Below are 20172 nucleotides of genomic sequence, written 5' to 3' on the forward strand. Positions count from 1 at the left end.
GATTTTGATATCTGAATCGTTGAAGGGGTACATAAGAGATCCCACATGTCTTGTAATTATAGTCTGAAGGGACCTATAGACCCTTAGTTTTCTGAAAAGATATTAGGAAACTTGAATTTAAGCCCATGTTTGTAACTTATTGTGGTTAGAAAATATAGATTTTAGCCAAAACGAGGAATTCGGAGTTAAATTGACGCGGGACAAGGAAGTCGCAACCACTGTGGTTGTTTTATGACAGTCCGAGACACCTGTTTCACCCTTAATGTTCTCTTCAAGAGTAGTATTTTCTAAATCAACTGACTCACTTAAGCTATATAGTGACATTAGCTTGGGGGAACTGTATTCACGTTGGCTTCAGCTTTCAATTATGAAGGCTACTGTTTGATTTCTAAAACCAGGAATGAGCTTCTCAGAGCACAGTATAGTCTGACACCTCATTATCAAGTTGTTGAATCCAGATGTTGAAACCAACACGTACAGGTTTAAAACACACTGCATTTAACCACACATTATGTCGCTTTAACAATATAACGCTCTGCTACTCAGGAGCTACAAGAACTCTCACTGCCTATGTGTGGATTTGACTTTTTGATTACATAATAGCAAGGTTCATTACAGTATTTATCGTGAAATACTGCTTAGTGATTGTAGCTATTATTGTGTTAAACAGAGATAGCGGTTACTGACGTTCCCACAAGATTTGCAAAAGATGATATTTCTGTGAAACGTTTTCATGACGACCAAAGCTTGGTGTTTTCAGTTGATATTTTTTGGCTTAAAACCGTGCCATATAAACATTTTTTTGCTTAGTTTTCTCCTCGTTTTTACAGTTGCACACAATATCTGAGATGACCAATGATCACCCTCAGAAAGAAAGAGAGACCACAGGTTTGTCTGTGATAGCCATGGCCTGTGTGTGTGTGTGTGTGTGTGTGTGTGTGTGTGTGTGTGTGTGTGTGTGTGTGTGTGTGTGTGTGTACGCGTGTGTGTCGTCTACTCCTCCTGCACCTAATTGCATTTGTGTTGCTTCACTTGTCTGGTGCTGAGTCTGGGAGCAGGCTGGCTGCGGGAGACGTCTGCCATTGTAACATTCTCCCCACAAGGCCCAATGGGCACAGCCATTCCCCGTCCTGCCTCGAATCAGCATGGGAACACTCTCTAAATCAAACAAAACACAAATGCAGAGGATACCCTCGGTGACTCAATTTGCAGGCCCACAGCATAGGTCATTTTCATTCATCCAGAAAAAGAGGTCAGGCCTCCTTTTCTCTGCGAAAACCCAGCTGCATTTGTTGGGAACTCAATGTATCTCCATTTTGTCTCCGAGTATTTCCATTGATTTAGATGTTAAAAAGGGAAGTGCAGGTTAGACACTACAGAGCAGAAGCACTGTTGTTCAGCGTGCTCTCTACGTCATTCATTATCTTAAGTAGAGAAAACAAATGCTCTGCTGTCTGTCACTGTCACTGCCCTTTATTTCATCTTTACTCCATCAGAAACAGCACATCTCATCAAACGCTAAACAAAACAGTCATGGAACACTGGGGAGTAAATTTACCCTTCTTTCCAGCTCTAGTAATATATTCCTCCTATCTTTGTTGACTTCTTCCCGGCGTAATGAAGAAGAAGAGATCTGAGATGACTAAAGAGGGTCAAGAAGGACTCCTATATAGCCTATATTTTCCTACACTATATTTATCCAATGAATGTTTTCAGGGTGTCACCATATGTTAACAGTCATACAGTTGCATATACTATAAAATCAGTTGTATTCATTTCACAAGCAGCTGGGGTCTGCACTGATTATTCACCCTGCAGCTACTTTCCTCCCACTGCTTCTTTATGCCTCCCACATACTCTCATAGGCGTATTGGCCTACTACTCACCTACATATTTTCTCATCTTTAGGGTCTGGACCCCATGTGAGGTCTCTTGATATGTAATTGGGGTCACTGGAAATTTCTTAAATGGATCTATTGTGTTTTGATAGATATAGTCTATTTGTTCTAATAGTTAGTCAAATATGTCTGAAATGAATCATAATTTCATACAGCTGGTTTGCATCCGTCCATGCTTCTGAAAATAGAAAATACTGGTACAAGTATGTTCAGCTTGACAACTCTGCTGCTGTGGTCAAGAGAATCTTAATACCGTAGAATCCAGGTTCGGGGTCTGAACAAGGTTGAGAAGGCCTGAGCTGCAGTAAGATCTTGTACTGCATTAATCACAGTTTTAGAGTTTGTTAATGTCACATCATTGACTTATAATGATTGCAATGAAATGCTTAGTATATATACTAAAAGCAGGATAAGGTGCTGTCTTTGTACGGCACACATCATTGCTGCTGGCATATCTGAAATAAAATTATCAATAATCAAAAGAATGGTATATAGGCCTAATATTACTCTTTCTGGATAGTTCTGATGCAAGGAACTTAAATCAGGAACTTAATTGGCTTTAAACTAGCAAATTACAAGCTTACATACTGACATACAAAAAGCCTTTTACAAAATTAATCAGACCACGCCAGATCAGTGAATCACTTAAACTAAACATGACACATCTTTCTTCTATAATGCACCCACACCCACTGAATGCCCTCTATGTGGGTGCTCTTGAGGCCGGGGCGGAGAACATGCATCAGTTCTCTAAGTCCAGGATTTTCTTTTCCATTCACGAGGACAACTTAAAAGTTGACATCAAAGATGTTCGTGGAGCAGGCTTGGATCCATTAATCTCCTGTGCTGTTCCTGTGTAATGGGAGTTAATGACACATTCATCAAATTCATAGGATCTGCACTTCTTTTGCAGCCTCCATTAATTGTTGACTTGTGCTCTGGTCAAGTGTTCTCAGCAGGCACAGTTTGGGTGTCAGATAAAATGAACCGTTGCGGTTAGCATCAGTTCCATTTGGATGGTTATTTGTTGTTCCTTCAGCCAAACTGACCACAGTTAAGTGCCGGAAGCACTTGGGGCACTTTTGTAGCTTCCTTCATCTACAAATGTCAGACTATATTAGTGAGCAGTGCAGTCTGTCCTGTCTTTTTGCTTAGAAATAGTATTGTTGATATTGTGCAGCACTCAGATTATCATTTGAACAACAGTCCGTCTTGTTCAGCAAATTCTTATTCATGTTTAATTCTTTACAATTGTTTGCATCTGGAGAGCTTTGGCATTTATCTATTACCTCTGACAGAATACATTTGCTAAGGTTACATTTAAAGTACAGTATACTGTATGTGTTGTTGTTCTTGAATATTCACAGCCACAATATTTTTCCTGTACATGCAACAAAGACTTATGTTCCACCAAGGACAGGCAAGTTTATTCCAAATTCAGGTTTTTATAGACCAGAGACATTTTTGTTGCCATCAAATGGTGCAACTCAAGCTACTTTTATGTACTGTATATAATGTAGCTTGCAGAAAAGGTGTCTTTTTGTCTAAATGTGCATGTCCGATAAACCCAGTGGCAGTGTCATGAGGCCAATGGTCTGCACGAACCAACTCAATTAAATTTCATTTTCAGAGAAAATGCAAATAGATTTTGCCCTCTAGCCAGTAAACATGCATGTTTCTCAAACAATGAGCTAAACAATAGCATGTAATGATTAACTGACATTACATAAAACTAATAATTATTATTAATTTACCTTTAATTGACTTCATTCACCTACAAACTGCACCCCAAGTGCTGGTATCCTTGAGACCTGCCTTACCCCTAGATTATGTGGCCCTCTAGTGGGAAGGACACCAGGAAATGAAGAGTTGTAACCAATCAGTGTTTGTGGTCATGGTTAAAGTGCAAAAGTGCTGAAAGGGAGGAAAGATCACCACAACATTCTTGTGATTTAGCTGCTGGTGGCTTCCTATCGGCTGATCCACCACTTTGATCCAGACTGAATTATTTCAATACCTACTGGATGGATTCCAGTGAATTGTTGTACAGACATTCATGACCTCTAATGCTGCAGGTTGACACTTTTGGCTTATTGTGAAATATCTCAACAACTATCAGATAGATTGCCATAAAATCTGGTGAACATATTTATGCCCCCCTCAGGATATATTATAATGACTTTCCTCCCCTGACTTTTCATCCAGCACTACAATTAGGTCAAACATTTTTATTCGTCCAATACTTTAGTTTATGATCAAATACCTGCACAACTAATGATATTCCAGTCGGCCTCAGAGATACCTTGTGTATAATGTTAGCATGTTAACATGCTACACTGGTGGTGAACATGGTAAACACATCAGCATGTAAACATTTTCATTGTGTGCGTGTTAGCATGCTGACATCGGCATTTGTTTAAAGCACCGCTGTTCCTAAGTCAGGAACTAGAAGTCAAGAACTGAAGAGTTTACATGGGGTTTTAACGCCTTTCTGTGCAGAAACTAATTTAAGAATTAGGTTATGTGATATTGCCCTCTCCACCTACTTGAGTGTATATGCACAACCGTCCATGTGCCCACACACACACAATCAGCCCTATAGTTGTGCCACACTGTGTAATACAGGTATTGTGAGATCAAAACAATCTCTTCTAGTGTTTCCTTTGTTGTTGGAGCTTCTGTTAAGATAATAAAACTTATTTTTGGGTGTCATTGTAGGACGAGGGTGTCATATGATTGAGTTTCATCAGTGTCAACTGTGTGTAAGTGTTTCACAGAGATTTAATTTCTGTACATCATAAACACTGGTAAAAAAAAAAGCTACAATAGTACATGATTCTCACTAACATGACATTGTGCACTGCTGTGCAGGGAATGCCATTTTCCTATTCTTTTTTTTTTTCATGGTATCAAAATGAAATAATCAGGTTGACAAGAGAACATGAAGTACTGTATAGCTTCTTAGTTTAGCTCTATCTAGCTGTGTGTGTTTCATATCTGAAATGGAAAATGTGGATAGGAGACATTATTACAACCTACTGCACATCCTCTGGGCTTAGATGTAAAAATATACACTATATATATACAGTAACAATAAACTCCCAATAATCACTGATCGGTGTGCAATGACAGTAATCTTTACAAATGAAGCCGATCAATATACCATAATATTCCAAGGAATTTTCAGAGTGTGAGCTGCATGTAGGTCTTGAGCTAGGCGAGGAGTGTGGTAGCAAGCAAAGGATTCTGTGTGTTCAACACTTGAGAGGACACCCTCCCTCAGCACAAACTCAAATAGGAAACACCAGCTGGCTTCAGCTAGTTGGTCTGTTTATCTCACATGGGATCAGAAGATAAATATTCAGATAGCAAGCAGTTCTTTACTTCTCTTCTGTGCACACCTGAAGTCTTAAAAACTCCCCTTTTACCATGTCATTAATATACCCATTAAATGTGTAATTTATAACCACAGCATTAATGGTTTCTGCTTCTTTTTTTTTTGTCTTCTTCAAATCAACAAAAAGTGAAGAACCTTCTGCTCTAGAAGGGCTTTGGTCTCTGGTCACAGCTGTCTGCTTGTGGCACTCAGTCAAAAAGGGTCCAGTCGGGAAAAGAGGTATTGGCTGCTGTGGTAGCGGGGGCTGGAGGGACTGACATTTTAAGGGGTTATGATCTTGTGCTGTGCCCCTCAGCAAGCAGATCTTTGTTTGGGTGCATGCTGCTGCACACACAGCTGAGCTTTGTCTTTAGCTCTGTTGGAACTGAAGATATGACTTGACTTTAAGGTCAGACATAAGAATTATTTCTTTCGTTGTTACATGGATTTATCGCTGGTGGTGTAAATGCTGAGCGTTGCTTTTAGCGATACATGTCGTGCAACCTTTTGTGTCCGTAATCTATGAGAGGCACAGGTGTAGCGGTGGAAATTTATGATTGTGACGGTAAATTTAAAATTGTGATTCACCTGGCTTCTAACAAAAACCGAGTGTCCCTCAGGTGCAGTGCTCACGCCGTCCACTGCAGCATTCATTGAAATCGACCTCAAATATTAATGCGATGATGCATTTAGTGCAAATTGACAACAACTCTCCACTCCATGCATATGCTGTGCTGGCAGTGTGCAGCGCAGCAATGAGATGCAAAGTGACATTATTGCTTCTAGCAGCATCTTTTCTCCCTGCATGTGAAGGGCTGCTGCACAGAGACCAGACAATTTTTTTTTTTTTTTTAAGTTTAGAGAAGGATTAACAGAAAGAGAGACAAATTATTTGTGTAAGTGCATAAAGTCAAGACTTCAAAGTATTACATCCTCTTTCTGCCTCGCGTCAAACAGGAGCGGTAAATGTTGGTGAGTGACGTACGGAGGATCTTTACTTCCTGGCTTTCTTTCTGTATCGTCTTCCCCTTGCTGTCTGTCTTTCTCAAAAGGGGGCGTGGAGCTCAGCATTTGATTTCTCAGGGTGACAGGGTGCTCTAAGGTCACAGCTATGCCATCTGTGGGTCCTGAAGGCAGGGGAAGTCCCACTGGTGAGTGGAGCGTAATGGAGGGGATGAGGAGGGACTCGGCACACACCCAGGTGGTGGGTGAAGAGAGAGAGACAGAGATGGAGCTCTCAAAAATCAAAATGGTTTAACTTGATGAGCCGGTGCTGCGTGAAGAGCCCTCGCTGGAGTATGTCAACCCAGGTACTGATTGAGACGCCGCCATTCATGCCACAGGCTGTCTGTTATGCAGTCTAGATGGTGGTGTTTATGCACGTACACACGCGTGCACACGTTCGCTGTCACACATGTAGCTCCTGCGCACTGAGCACTGGTGAGGCACATACACAATCACCACAAGTACAAGCTTGCTATTGTGGCTGCAAGAGGAGGAGGGACAGAGATCGAGGCTGACTGACTGATATGAAGGCTGAATAGCAAGTGGTGCTTCCACTCCACATTGAAATTCTCTGATTGAATCTTGTGCTCTCAAGCAAGGACTTTGAAACAGCGGAAGTGCTTAGTTTATAGTTTAGTGAGATATTATAATATCCTGTTACATGAATTTCCCCATGCCTCTAAAGTGTGCCTTTATACGAAAAACACGCTAATGGATTTTGTTGATTTTTCAATATTGATGCAAGGTGGAAATGATCAGTTTCCCTGAAATTGTGCTCATTTGTTTCTCCAATATACAATTACCCCAAGTCATACGGTAACAGTATGTGTTCCATTTCTTTTTCTGCCTTTTATTTGTTGAATTACATCATTAATAGCTGAGCAACAACACCATTTTGAAACTGTTGTCTGCTCTAAATGTTTCCATTTTGTTGTATATTAACATAGTGAAGCTGTATCCATTGTTGTTGGAAAAACAGGTGTTTTTCTTTTTTCCCTGTCCTCTAACCACAACTGAGAGGGTGGCCTGACATTTTTCTGTGCACAGGCATGTGAATACGTACCGGATAAGAATGAATGCCATCTTTTATTAGCTGTCTTCTGTGTTTTTTGGCAGCCCTTTGTGGAAGCACTTGCCCTGTTGGCTTTGATTTGGTAAACACATTGAGGGCACACTGAGTGGTGAACATGCAATAAAACATGCTCAGTGTTTTTGCACACACACACACACACACACGTATGCACATTTGTGTCGCCACACACTCATGCACCCCAGAGAGGGGGGATCACAGGGTGTTTATCTACTAGTGTTGAACACAGCAGTTTCAGCTTGTTGGTGTTTGGCCCCGCTAACTGCCGCTCAGCTCACCCGCTGGTGATGAGACCATAGTTTGGCCCTACCGAGCTGTTTGTCCGAGCCAGAATGTAAGATTTTATTCTCTGCCTGCCTTGAAGAGTCTAAAATATTCTGTTCAGGAGAGGAGAGATCAGACTTGTGATCATCTAACAAGCCCGCATCTCATGTCCAACCCTTGCTGGACAGGTCTCTTGCCATTATTTTGTATATCAGGTTTAGGTTTCAGGTTTCAGTGGTCCTGTTTACTCTCTGAACTACTATACTGGGGAGCTGGGAAGTGAGCCAGTCCTTCCCAAGCAGGATGCAGTCAATCGCTTAGATCAACTATCACATTTAAGATCAACAAATCGCTCAAATCAGAATGTATCAAACCAATATATATAGCAACTAATTATTATTTTCATCATCATTTAATCTAAGGATGCATTTTTGATTTTTTTTTTTGGACTATAAATGTCAAAAAATCCAATTACAAGCTCCCATCATACAAGGTGATGTTGTCACATTGCTTGTTTTGTTTGACCAACAGTCAAAAACTATATGATATGCAATTTAGAAAGATTAAGAGTAAAAATAAGAGAAAAGAGATAAAGATAGAGTCTGGAATTTCAGAAGCTGGAACAAGCTAAAGATATATTAAATATATTTCAGCCCTTAAAATATACCGAAAAAATTGATAGAATCTAGAAAACCCTCCCCTAGCTGCTAGGCCTCCTCACACGTCCTCTTGGCTGGAGGCGGGTTGGAGGCTGACACCAGATGTTGTGCCACTGGCAGGTTCAGCAGCAGCTTGTCACAGTCTTTATAAAAAGGTTCAACTCATTTACTTATTAGACTAAACAATTTTCTGCTTTGTCAAGTAAAAATGGGGACTGATTTTGCAGCAGGGCAGGTAGTGACAGGTATTACTAGGAGTTTGTGATTGGTTCAGGGATATGAGACTATGCTGTGTTGGACATGGTTGTGACATTTCATTGTTTTCATATGTTCATATAACCTTGGGAATCACTTTTGAAGCTTTACTTTTCCAGTTTACTTTTTTACAGTGTGCTAGAGTTTCATGTGTCAAATCATTTTTTTTCTCCAATAATTTTCCCAGTTGATTGTTTGTCATAGTAACCATAAAATATTGTCCGCAGAGTCCTGGCTTTCTTTCAAAGAAACAGAGACAACAACAGAATTTAACCAAAGACTGTAAAAAAAAAATTAAAATAAATATGGACGTAGCCACCGTGATGTCACCCACTGGTTTCTGAAGAGTGGCTTTGAAGCTCGAAGTGGGCGGCTCCGGCCGTCGCCATCTTGGCAGTGCCCGACTCCGCCTAACTCCCGGCTAATCCAAAATGGGCAAAAATGTGGAGCTGAGGCGGGCTGAATGAAGCCTGGCCACCTAGCGGCTAGTGACCTGTCACTCAAAGTGGCCATGTCCTTAATTATGCATAACTTTACGGCTTAATAAGAATTAAACAAGTGAGTTATAAAAAAATCCCCCCCCCCCTGTACAGTTGTTATGATTGGGGAAATTAGCTATAGAGACCAAAACCCGTTTTTGTTTCTTCTGTAAAGTCGGGTATTTTAACATGGCGGTCTATGGGGATTGACTCACTCTTGGAGCCTCAAGTGGCCAATTGAGGAACTGCAGTTTTTGACACTTACACATTGGCTTCATTTTTCTGTCCCAGAGGTTCCCGCTTGAATTTAACATGTAATGATGAAAGGATCAGGCATAACTTTGAATAATGTCACACTACATATCGAACAAACAGTTTCTTAAACATAACTTTAAAGAAAAATATTTTTATGGCATATTCTGCTTGGAGTTTTGGTTTGCTAGTGTGAAAATTTGAAGGGAGATTCTACTTATTAACACAAAAAATACATCTCTGGCTTTAAAGTATTGTTTTTTTTAATTTCTCCTAATGTATGTAAGCATTTCTAAAATGGCTTGAAATGACTTTGAGGTACATTTTTCTCTTTGGAAATGATTTTATTAAAAAAAAAAGTTTTTCTTTTACAAACCAGACTACTCTTTAACTTAATACACTGATATTTTGATGTATTTGTTCTATATTTATCATTTTATGTGATATTGTAAGTTTTTTTTTTCAAGGTTTTTCCACCTCACGCTGTATGCTACAGTTTGGTAAGTGACACATGCGTCATTACATTTCCAAATTGAGCGAGCCCTTTCTCACCTCTTGCAGTGAGCGATGTAAGATAGATAAATAGACTTTATTGTCCCCGAGTGACAGATTTATTTCAACTGAGTGTAATTTGAATGAGAGCAACTAATTTTGAACATTGGTTGGTGTAATGATGGAGACTCATCACTGAAAGAAAATATAACCGCCCAAACATTTAAACAATAATCAGCCAACAATGAAGAACTGCTTTGTCTTTATTTCCAGCACAGGTATAGGCTATTAGAAATTCATTTTTAAAGTGACTTAAAGTAATATTGGTAAGTTTCAGGTTTTGATATCAGGCTCTTGGTTTTTGAACTGACATTTAACAATCCTACACTAAGGAATCCATCATTAAAAAAAAAAGCAGAGATCCATTTCTCCATCAACATTAGCCTCAATAGACCAGAACAGTGTATTGACCTGCATAATATTGTGAGGTGTTCTGATTTTTTTTGTCCTTCCTCTGCACTGTATATGCGTGTACACTCTCCTTTCATTAGAAGTTTTTTAGGATTGTTGAAACTTTCTGAAAATCAAAAGCCAAAAGTAGAAGCAGACAAGGCAGGTTTAAGGAAAGTGGGGACAAAAACATAAATTATAAGACTTTGAATGCAATAAACATAAATTAATGATGCCTAGAAGTGTGTAAAGGATGGCGAAGGCATACAGGCCACAAAGAGCACTCAAGTGCACTCTGACATCTACATGAACTCACATTTGCAAAATATAAGTCAAAATAGAAGCAAGCATTAAAAAGCTTACTTAAAAGCATAACTGCAAATGTATACACTGCCACTAACCTGTGTGTACATGCATAGGATTTACTGCCTGACCATTTTCCAGCAATGGAGGAGATGCAGTGCAAAGAGAAGAGTATAAGTGTTTGTACAGTATGTTCACCTCCCACCTGCTGCGTATCTGCCTTGCATGTGGGCGATCACCGCTCCGTATGGAGACAATTATTTCAGCTATAACTCATCCTATTACTGTAAAATGGCTATGTGAATACATGTACATTGTGGAAAAAAATAGCCCGCAGCACATTTGCACGTAATGGTGGAAAAGAAAATTCATGTGAAATGACAAACAACTTCATGGGAAAACAACTGTGCATATTTTTTTCCTGTGACTGTCACTGTTCGCATCTATGTATGACACAGTGACATGTTCACGGAGTAAAAGGAAGTTAGTTTTTGTTGTGATGTAGATTCACTCACAGTAAGTCGCTTCACACTTAGCCAGCTGGTTTACTGGTGGTTTAAAGTAGTGAAGCTTCAAGTAGTGTTAAACATTAAAAAGGAAGTAGAGGGCGGGGAGCTGCTGTTCAGTGTTAGTGTGTCAGCTTGTTTTGCATCTAATTATTTTTGAGGTTGAGTTAGAAACAGCTGTGTCCGTGCACTTACAAAAGTTCATCAGAGAAATGTTTGATTAGATTAAAACACCCATAAAGACCCCTCAGCTGAAGTATTCACACAGGTAGGTTTCCTGTCTTGTGATTTGAAGTGTACATACATGATTGATAGCTATAATGTTGAATTAAGTTTAGTACTAACTGTTAAATATATACATGACACTAATACTACATTTTTAAATGTCACTTACAATAAAAAGCTGCTTGTCTTTCGGTGTCTGTATTATAAACATCAGTGATGTACCGCTCAGCGTGGTGGATCCAGCAGCTCCCCGGGTGGCTCATTTATAATAGTCTGTTATGCAATGTTGCTATCTTGTATCCAAATGATGGCTGTAATTTATGAAAAAAAATGTATTTGGTGATGAAATCTGAGTTTATATTTATTAAATAGATGTTTAATCTATGTCATATCTGCGGTCGGATGCTCCATCTGACGGAAATTGGAATTAAATTAATAATTTGAGGCTGTTGGATTTTACACTGTAAAGCTGCAGTGTTTGTGAGACGGCACTGTTATGTGAAGCTCTGCCGGAGGAGAATTCAGCGTGCCGTCCTCCAGTGTTTGTGCAGGCAGATGATTAAGAGACGAGTTCAGTGTCTCGGTTTTTTTTACTGTCTACAAACGGGCCCTCGTAAATATGGTGGGACCGCGGGCCGAACGCTCACGGGTCAGTCGACCATAGGAAGTAAACAACACAGTGTGTGTTTTCCAATGTGTGTCTGTGCTTTTGTAAAGACAGTGAGGAGAACACACAACTTGACTCTGTTCTGTTACTAATTTGTCTGCGTCTCGGCAGATTGTAAGAGAGCAGAAACATCTGAGTGAAGAGAAGCCGCCGGTAGCTGGTTTGCGAGGCCACACGTTTCCCCTCAGTGGTCTTCTTAAACTTTAGTGTTTGCGTTGAGACCAAAAGATGAAAGATAAAACGTGCAGTGAACATCGTCTGTTCATCTGTGACCCAAATGTACAGTCAAAGCATACACACTATGACTAATTAGCAGGTGCAGAAACATACAGCTTGTGCTCTGAATATTATAATTTAGTAGCAATTTATGATTTATGATTGTACTTATGAATTTTGTAATATAAAAAAACTACTTTAAAAAATAAAAGAATCACAGAGAAGGTTACAGTGTAGTTATTATGACACAATGAGGCGAATTTGAGTTCATACAGAGGACGGAAGAGGTGGAAGAGCGGTTTGACCATTAATTGTAGGACTGCTGGCCCGATCCCCTCACCCTCGTGTCCACGTGTTAAAGCGTCTTTGAGCAAGACTTGCACCTGATGTGTGTACGGGGAAAGAAATGTAAGTCGCTGTAGATGGAAAAAAACATTTGCCAATTGTACTTGAATGTCATTTTGAACTTCTTTTCACCTAGAAAGATAGATTTCCTGTAAGGAAAAGATGGTCATCACTCGCACTAAATTGGAGAGGTAATTCGGACTTTTTAAAAAGTTAGTGGAGATCCTGCAAGGGTCTTTCATTATGACTGGTACTAAAAGCAGTTTGCTATTTTAGAACTTCTGCTTAATTATTTTTCAACACAAGTAATCTCATTTTTACTTGAGGACAATGTTAGTCAAGTAGCTTGAGTGGAATGTTCTTGTACTATTCGCAGCCCTGATAATTATAAGTGGTTCTCGTAAACTTATTTATTTTTTGACAGCCATCAGCTCGCTGCAACGGTTGAAGTAGTAATAATTCACCATTTTCAAACACTTACACTTGTATTACTGCTAATTTAATGGTGGAAACTGTCTCATTTGAACTATAACACGGTGCTTTGGTGGAAGTCGCTGTGAGAGATTGTACAAATAAATAGAGGACACATACAGTATATGAACCTTTTTACTGTTTGTGTGAATAATGCATAACACTGAAGGATATTTCAGTCCCACTTAGGAGAGCTTTGACACTAACTCCCCAGCACTTGCCAGCGCTCTGCTGAGAGGGTGGAGAGTGGCGTCGGCTGGTGTGAGCCACTGGGGAGGATGTCAGAATATCCGCAGAGTTTCCACTGCGGCCGGTCAATCAGCTTTCTCTCACTTGTTCCGTGTATCTTTGCCTCCCACCACACACTATAATCACATCTGTGCCTGCTGTGTCATGCAGCATCGTCCTGGAGCACTGACAGTGACCTGCCTTTAGTGGCGTCAGCATGTTTGCGTTATGTTACGTAAAAGCGAAGAGTGTGAGGCTAGCGCTGCACTTTCTTCACCGTGTCGACACTGGTGTCAAACACACCTGCATTCTAGGGAGTGGACCTTTAAAACGTGATTACGCCAAAGTAAATAATGTCATAAGGCGGTGTCTTAGAAAAAAAGCTGCTGTCACTATGTACACTTTAGGCTGTTTAAAGAAATCTCAGAAGAAATAAAACTGCTTCATCGTGATTTTACAACAGCTGGCAGGTGTAGTTACACACGTAAGCTGTTGTTCTCAAAGCACTCAAGCATGGCATCTTCTTAAAATGAAGCAAAAATGGTTATCAATCTTTGATCAATAATCAAATGATAACAAAATGTTGACTGATAAGAGTAATACTTTCTGCCGGTCTGATGAACAGGTGGTGGACAAAGTGGTTTCTAAATGACACATGATGAAAGTAATGGCTTGAGGGGTAATTTTGGATTAGTGCATTAACACAGACGTGGTCACAGGTGTGTGTCGGTCGGGTGTTTTACAGCAGCTTCAAATTAGACTCAGCCAATCAGAACTAAGGGCCATAACTTCCTGTTTTAGGAGAATAACTTTCAATGTTGCTGTGTGTGTGTGTGTGTGTGTGTGTGTGTGTGTGTGTGTGTGTTTCAGGGTTCTCTGCATCCCCAGTGTCTTCCTCTCCTCTCCGCTGCCTCTGAAGCCATGGACTAGAGCTGCTTCTGGTCCTGACAGTCCGACGGTCATCAGATGGCTTCTCAACAACCCTCAGCGAAAATACAGAAAGTACGTTTGATAACTGGAGCACTGTAACACTATTTAGTAACACTGCTAAATAACATTTTAAAGGATAAACCTGGTGATATTCAATATTTTTATGATTGTCAACAAAACTCATGAAAATCCTATTAACAAGTCCTGTGACCTCCATTGTTTTCCAAGAACTAAAGATACTCACATCAAGGTTTTAACCATTTATTGTGACAATATGCAAGATTTTTAAGAAAAAATGATTCCAGCCTCTTAAATGTTCCTCTGGTTTCTTTAGTCTTCTATTACAGTAAACTGAATATATTTGGATTGCGGACTGTTGGTCAGGACCAAAGAAGAAATTTGAGGATGTCACCTTGGGTTTTGGGAAACACAGAGAGAGTAGAGAGATCGTGGACATACAGTTCATGGTTGGGTAGCATATTTATCACATGGCTATAAAACAACTTCAGTGTCTGCCTGGAGTACTGCAAGACATGTTCCTTTATCACGATGAACATTTACTTCAGTTAATCTCACATATAGTGGTATTAATCTGTTGCTGAAAATAGGCCCCAACAAGTGCACCGTTTACTCCTTACAATGCAGAACTGTGCCCAGCTTTAATAGGAACAAATGGGCTTGGGGCTGAGAGCCACAGACAATTTAAGGACAGAATATCACTACAGCATTTGGCCTTCTCACTGCATTTTTTCAGCAGTAAGAAAAATAAAGAGTAACTACAGCCTTGCCCTTTTTCTGTAGTTCACAATGCTGCAATACCTTCATATTTTTGCAGAAGTCTGACACAGTCTGTGTGACCAATATGCAAATTTCCATTATGATTAAGAGGAATATGGACAGTCCCGAGGTCCTCTGGCCCACATGTTTTCATGCCAGATAGAAAAACATGCAGTTGGGTGTTTCTGAGTCATAATTACCTCCCACAGGGAAAGCGATCTGAATAGGGCCAATCTTAAGGGAAGAGATGAGGTCATGACTTATAATATTCAGCTATTTCTGTGTGTCACTCCTCATCACTACACTCAAGGATTTCTGCCCTGCGAAGCAATATTGTGATTCTCAGTTGATGGGTAGACTATTATTCGGTACTGAGTTAAGTGTCTGCCCCTGGAGAGTGTAGTCATGTGCACATATGTTGTCTCTTTGGTCCTCAAACAATAGCAGCTACCCCATAGAATGATTTCTTTTGTATTTTCCTGTAAGCAGTGTCCTACAATTGAAACGAGTAAGCCTGTATTTTAACGTTATAAATAAACATTTAGTTGCTCTCTAAGAAAGAAGTCTACCAAATACACATCATATTCATGTTGGACTTTTGATATGATAACATGATATGCATCAACCATATCATGTCCATAACATGATCTCTGACAATCTTTGGTGGTAACTGCTCCAGGTGACCACCCTGTGTTTCCTGTAGTTTACATGTGCTTAGAGTCTCTCAGTACAATAATGCACATGCAACACAATGCAAATGGCTGACAGTAACTAGGTCAGCTAAACTACAGCTTAAGTGCAGCTTTGACTCATTAATAATGCATATGATAAAGACTAAATTCACTGGGTCTTGAACAAAGATATTTTCTCTCTGATGCCAACAATCAGGCAGTGCTCAGCTATCTTTTTTTTTTTTTTTTTAAACGTTGTTGTGAGCCCTTAATTCTCATGTGACGATAACGCTGACTGAGAGGACATTTCAAACCTGAGATTGTTCTGTTAAATCCACTAATATTCTTCAGCCTCAGAAACAGGAAACAACAGCATTTGTTTTGTGTCAACTCTATTTCCAGAACAGACTGTGTGTCTGACAGTCATGTCATGTGGCACGCTGAAAGTTAGAGCCTCTCTTCTTCTTCTTCTTCTTGCTGCTGAGAGCCGTGGGCAGAGTATAGATGTCTCCAGCATGCTCTAACTCCTCTTAGGTCAAATCCACGGACCTGAGCAGCCTTCTAACCTCTGGTCCGCACACAGAGGCCCGGTGTCAGAGCTGCAAACCTGTGGGTGTTTGTTTCTTCACTGACAATGCTCTGAGCCGCGCTCCTCTGGCTCCCACACAGCCTCAAGTGGAATGACAGCTATGCATGGACTCATTCATTCCATGGGCCGAGGGAGTGTACGCGTGTGCACCTTACAAGTATTGTTTATGACTTAACAAGGCAATGCTTGTTGATAATTAGAGATTGAGTGCTAAATAGCTGTGATGTAAATATGTTCTTCAGCTACCATCACACTAAATAACATCACACTGATTCACACGGCTCCTAAAACCGTCGCCAGGCATCCTTACTTTCTGACCAACACAGATATGGTTCAAGATACTGGATCATACACAGAAACCTCTGGTTGACACTCAGTGACAGGAAGAGAGTTAGTGTTGTTATGATCATGGGCGGCTGGCCAAAGGCTTTGGAGATAGGCAGGTGTGTCCTGGATACGACCTCTGGCTGTGTTGTTGATATTACATCTGTGCTGCTGGATATTGTGTTATGACTGACTGTTAGCCGGAGGAGGAGGAGCACTGGGAGTGGAGTGCTATTCACAGTACTATGAACCATCAGCTCTATGAAGCATTACACATCAGAACAAGCAGGCAGAGAGTGTACTGGCTGGGATTTAAAAAAAAAAAAAAAAAAAAAAGAGAGAGAGGATATCCAGAAACTGTTTTCTCATGAGTGAGTGATGGGTTTTCAAAAGTGTGTCTGAATTGGATTTACCGTAAAACATACATTGCTGTTTTTTTTTTTTTTTTGTTTTTGTTTTTTTCAGATGAGAACGTGAAGGCTGGCGTCCACCAAGGCCACCGCTGCACCTTGGGCAGCGCACACACATGATCACATGACTCTGGACATGGACGCGGTCCTGTCAGACTTTGTTCGGTCCACGGGGGCAGAACCGGGTCTGGCAAGAGACCTGCTGGAAGGTAAGAGACCACCTGTATATCCAGCACTGGAAACAAATTATGACATAGAAGACTTGATATTTGGGGAATTTTTTGTTTTGATCAGCTGCTCCCTGATGTGCTACAGTTGCACTGAAGTATGCGGAGGGGATGAGAGGAGATAAGGGGAAAGGAAAAGAAAGGAAACAAAGGAGGGGTGGAGAGGAGAGGGGCCTGTAACAGTGAGCCAGCTTGCTGATTTAGAGGCCAGTGTGACGGTTTTACGAGTGCACTCCCCGGGGAGAGCTTTGTGCCCATTCATTGGAACTCATTGAGGAGCAGAGTGCTACTGGCACTTGTATAGCTTACATATAGTACCACTTGGAGGAAAAAAAAAAAACACAGGAGGCAACAAAAAACCGGTTGATGGTCAGTTGAATTGACATCAATATGTAGAGATGGCAAGTGATGCTTTTGTTTTTTTACATGTGCATTCCAATATCTGCTCAAACTTAAGTGAAGAAATGCTGAACTTTAAATGCAGACATAATTTTGTCTACTGTACAGGAATAAAAGCACAAATGCATCACACTAATCACACATCCATTAGGGGATGAAATCCTCATAGTGTGTACGTGTGTGTCCTGGAAAGTTTTTGTCTGTGTGTGTGTGTGTGTGTGTATATAATGCAGCTGGTGTCTAGTCTGATAAAAGAATTAAAGTGTTGGGTGTCTGTCTCTCTCTCCCTCCCTCCCTCCCTCCCTCCCTCCCTCTCAGTCATTTTTCTCTGATTCTGCCTTGGCAGAAAGCCACAGGGGCATACGTGTGACACTAACAGACACCAAACAAGACACTGCACTCAGACAAGACAGACACGGGGCCCCGGACGTCCTGTTTCAGCCAGTCGTATAATGCCAGCTGCCTTGATCCGGTGTTAGCTTAGCTTTCCAGACCTGCATCAATCAGCTGCTCTGTGACCCTCTGGTCTGAGTCAGGATGGTGTGATGAGACAGACAGGCAGACATCATGTGGTGCTTCCCCCTAGAGGCTGGTTTATGTACTGAAGAATGTTTTCTGACCTCTGTGGTTACATTTATTGAGAACCAGGATGTTTTTTTTCTCAGGTCTTAGGTCAGAGTTTTTAACTTTCACAGGAAATGGAAAAAAGGTTAATAATTACAGGTGTTTTTGTTTTTAATCTGTTAGAGTTTACAGAATACTTGCTCAAAAAGATGCAGTTCTACTGTGTCGAGCTGCAACAATCTAGTAGTCAATACACAGAAAATTAATTGACAATGATTTAGATAATTGAATAATCATTTAATCAATTTTTTGAGTGAAAATGGCAAAAATTCACTGGCTCCATCTTCCCAAAAGTGAATGTTTTCTGGTTTTCATACTCCTTTATGATAATAAACTGAGTATCTTTGGCTTTTTGATTGTTGGTCGGACAAAACACGCCATTTGGAAGAGTAACCATAGACTCTGAGAACTTGAGATGGACGTTTTATTGACATTTTATGAGCCACACAAATAATTGATTATCAAGGAAATAATCAGCAAATGAATAAATAATGAAAATAATGGCTAGTTGCAGCCCTTCTACTGTCCCTGTATGGAAAATCCTAATGAGAAAGTTGGGTGGAGCTACTTTGTTTCTAATGGATGTGGTGTGGAGAACTTATATTCTTACTGCAGATGAATTTATCAGTTTTCCTTTTGCTGACAACAGCCATTACAAATAAGGGAGCGAGCTGAAACAATGCTCTCCATGTTACACTAATTGATTGATTTACGCTAATGTCGAAGCATTTAAACTGCATGCATTAGGTCACGAGTGGCTCCGTCGCTCGACTTTAAGTTGTATGCCTGGATTTGATCCACTCAAGCTACTGAGATTCATACAGTAGGGTCAGTTTTGCATTGATTGGCATGAGAGACAGCGAGTAGTGGTGTCAGGTTTCATGTTCAGACAGCAGAGAATCATCATGTCTGCAAGTCAGGAAGAAAGAGGATAACTTCCTCCAGGTCTCTTAAACAGAGGGTCCATTAACGGACCCCATCTCAAGAACATGCTCAAGTTACATGCAGATACCAGACACGCGGCCCTCTGAATGTTTTCAGGCGTTAATGTGAGTTTTATAAAGACTGTTTTGCAGACGGATCCTTTGGCATCACTGAGATAAAATAAGGCTGTGGCTTGACTTGCTTCTCTTAAACCTAGAAGGGATTTCTGTGAGAGAGACGGCACCCAGAGGAGACAACTGTGTCTGTGTGTGTTCATGGCATGTATGTGTGTATGCGTGGGTCCCTCCTGCTTACCAGGATATTGCTGTCACTCTGTTAAAGGATCTGTCTCCCCTCACTATCTTCATTTTGGTGGCACCACCCAACCTCAACCTCTAGTTATTCTCCTTATGATGCAGCATGTTTTCCTGCGCTGTACAGCTTTTGTTCCACATGGCCCATATGAGCTATATATAACATTATATTTGGGGATTGTTATTTTTATTTATGATTTTTTTAAATTATTTATTTTAAATAATAAAAAGGAGATGAAACTTTAAAGGAAACAGATTATCAAAATAGTATTACTTGGAGAGAATCTGACCTATATGCAGCAAACTCAGCAGTTCTTTTGCATTTTTTTCCCCCAAGTTTCTTCTTCACTTTCTGCTATCTGTAGCATATTCTGAGTTATTCACCATGATATAACTTTGTTTACTGTAAACTGCAGTGAACAGGGTCCTGTTGCACCAGGAAACAGAGCAACTTTTTGATGCGTGGGAACATAGCATTGAGTGAAAATCAAATTTAGGCTGCCCTGATTCTTTAAAAATGTTGGATGTTTTTCAGTGAAAGTGTGTTTTTTAAAAAAAGGAGTTATCATATATTAGGAGCAACATTTCTGCTGTCCCACAGGTAAAAACTGGGACCTCAGTGCTGCTCTAAATGATTATGAGGAGCTCAGGCAGGTCCACACTGCCAACCTGCCGCAGGTCTTCAATGAGGGCCGCTACTACAAACAGCCAGAGACACGTGACACACCCACCCATGTCAGCAAGATCGACAGGCCGTGTGCACAAAAGCAGGAGGACAATGCACAAGGTAGCACGGCCGTCT

The 20172-nt window shown here is 40.5% G+C and overlaps 1 protein-coding gene across 1 annotated transcript in view; it reads left to right on the forward strand.

The window, feature by feature from the left end:
* otud7a (OTU deubiquitinase 7A) overlaps window positions 1–20172 on the forward strand; it is a 38076-nt gene that overhangs the window by 2237 nt on the left and 15667 nt on the right. Inside the window, exons 2-4 of the mRNA XM_044357534.1 lie at window positions 14052–14183; window positions 16938–17091; window positions 19972–20157. Coding sequence (XP_044213469.1) covers window positions 17007–17091; window positions 19972–20157 — 271 coding nt within the window. The 5' untranslated portion in view covers window positions 14052–14183; window positions 16938–17006. The remainder of the gene's footprint in view (window positions 1–14051; window positions 14184–16937; window positions 17092–19971; window positions 20158–20172) is intronic.

This window comes from Thunnus albacares, chromosome 7 (assembly GCF_914725855.1).
Source record: "Thunnus albacares chromosome 7, fThuAlb1.1, whole genome shotgun sequence".
Classification (NCBI taxonomy): Eukaryota; Metazoa; Chordata; class Actinopteri; order Scombriformes; family Scombridae; genus Thunnus; species Thunnus albacares.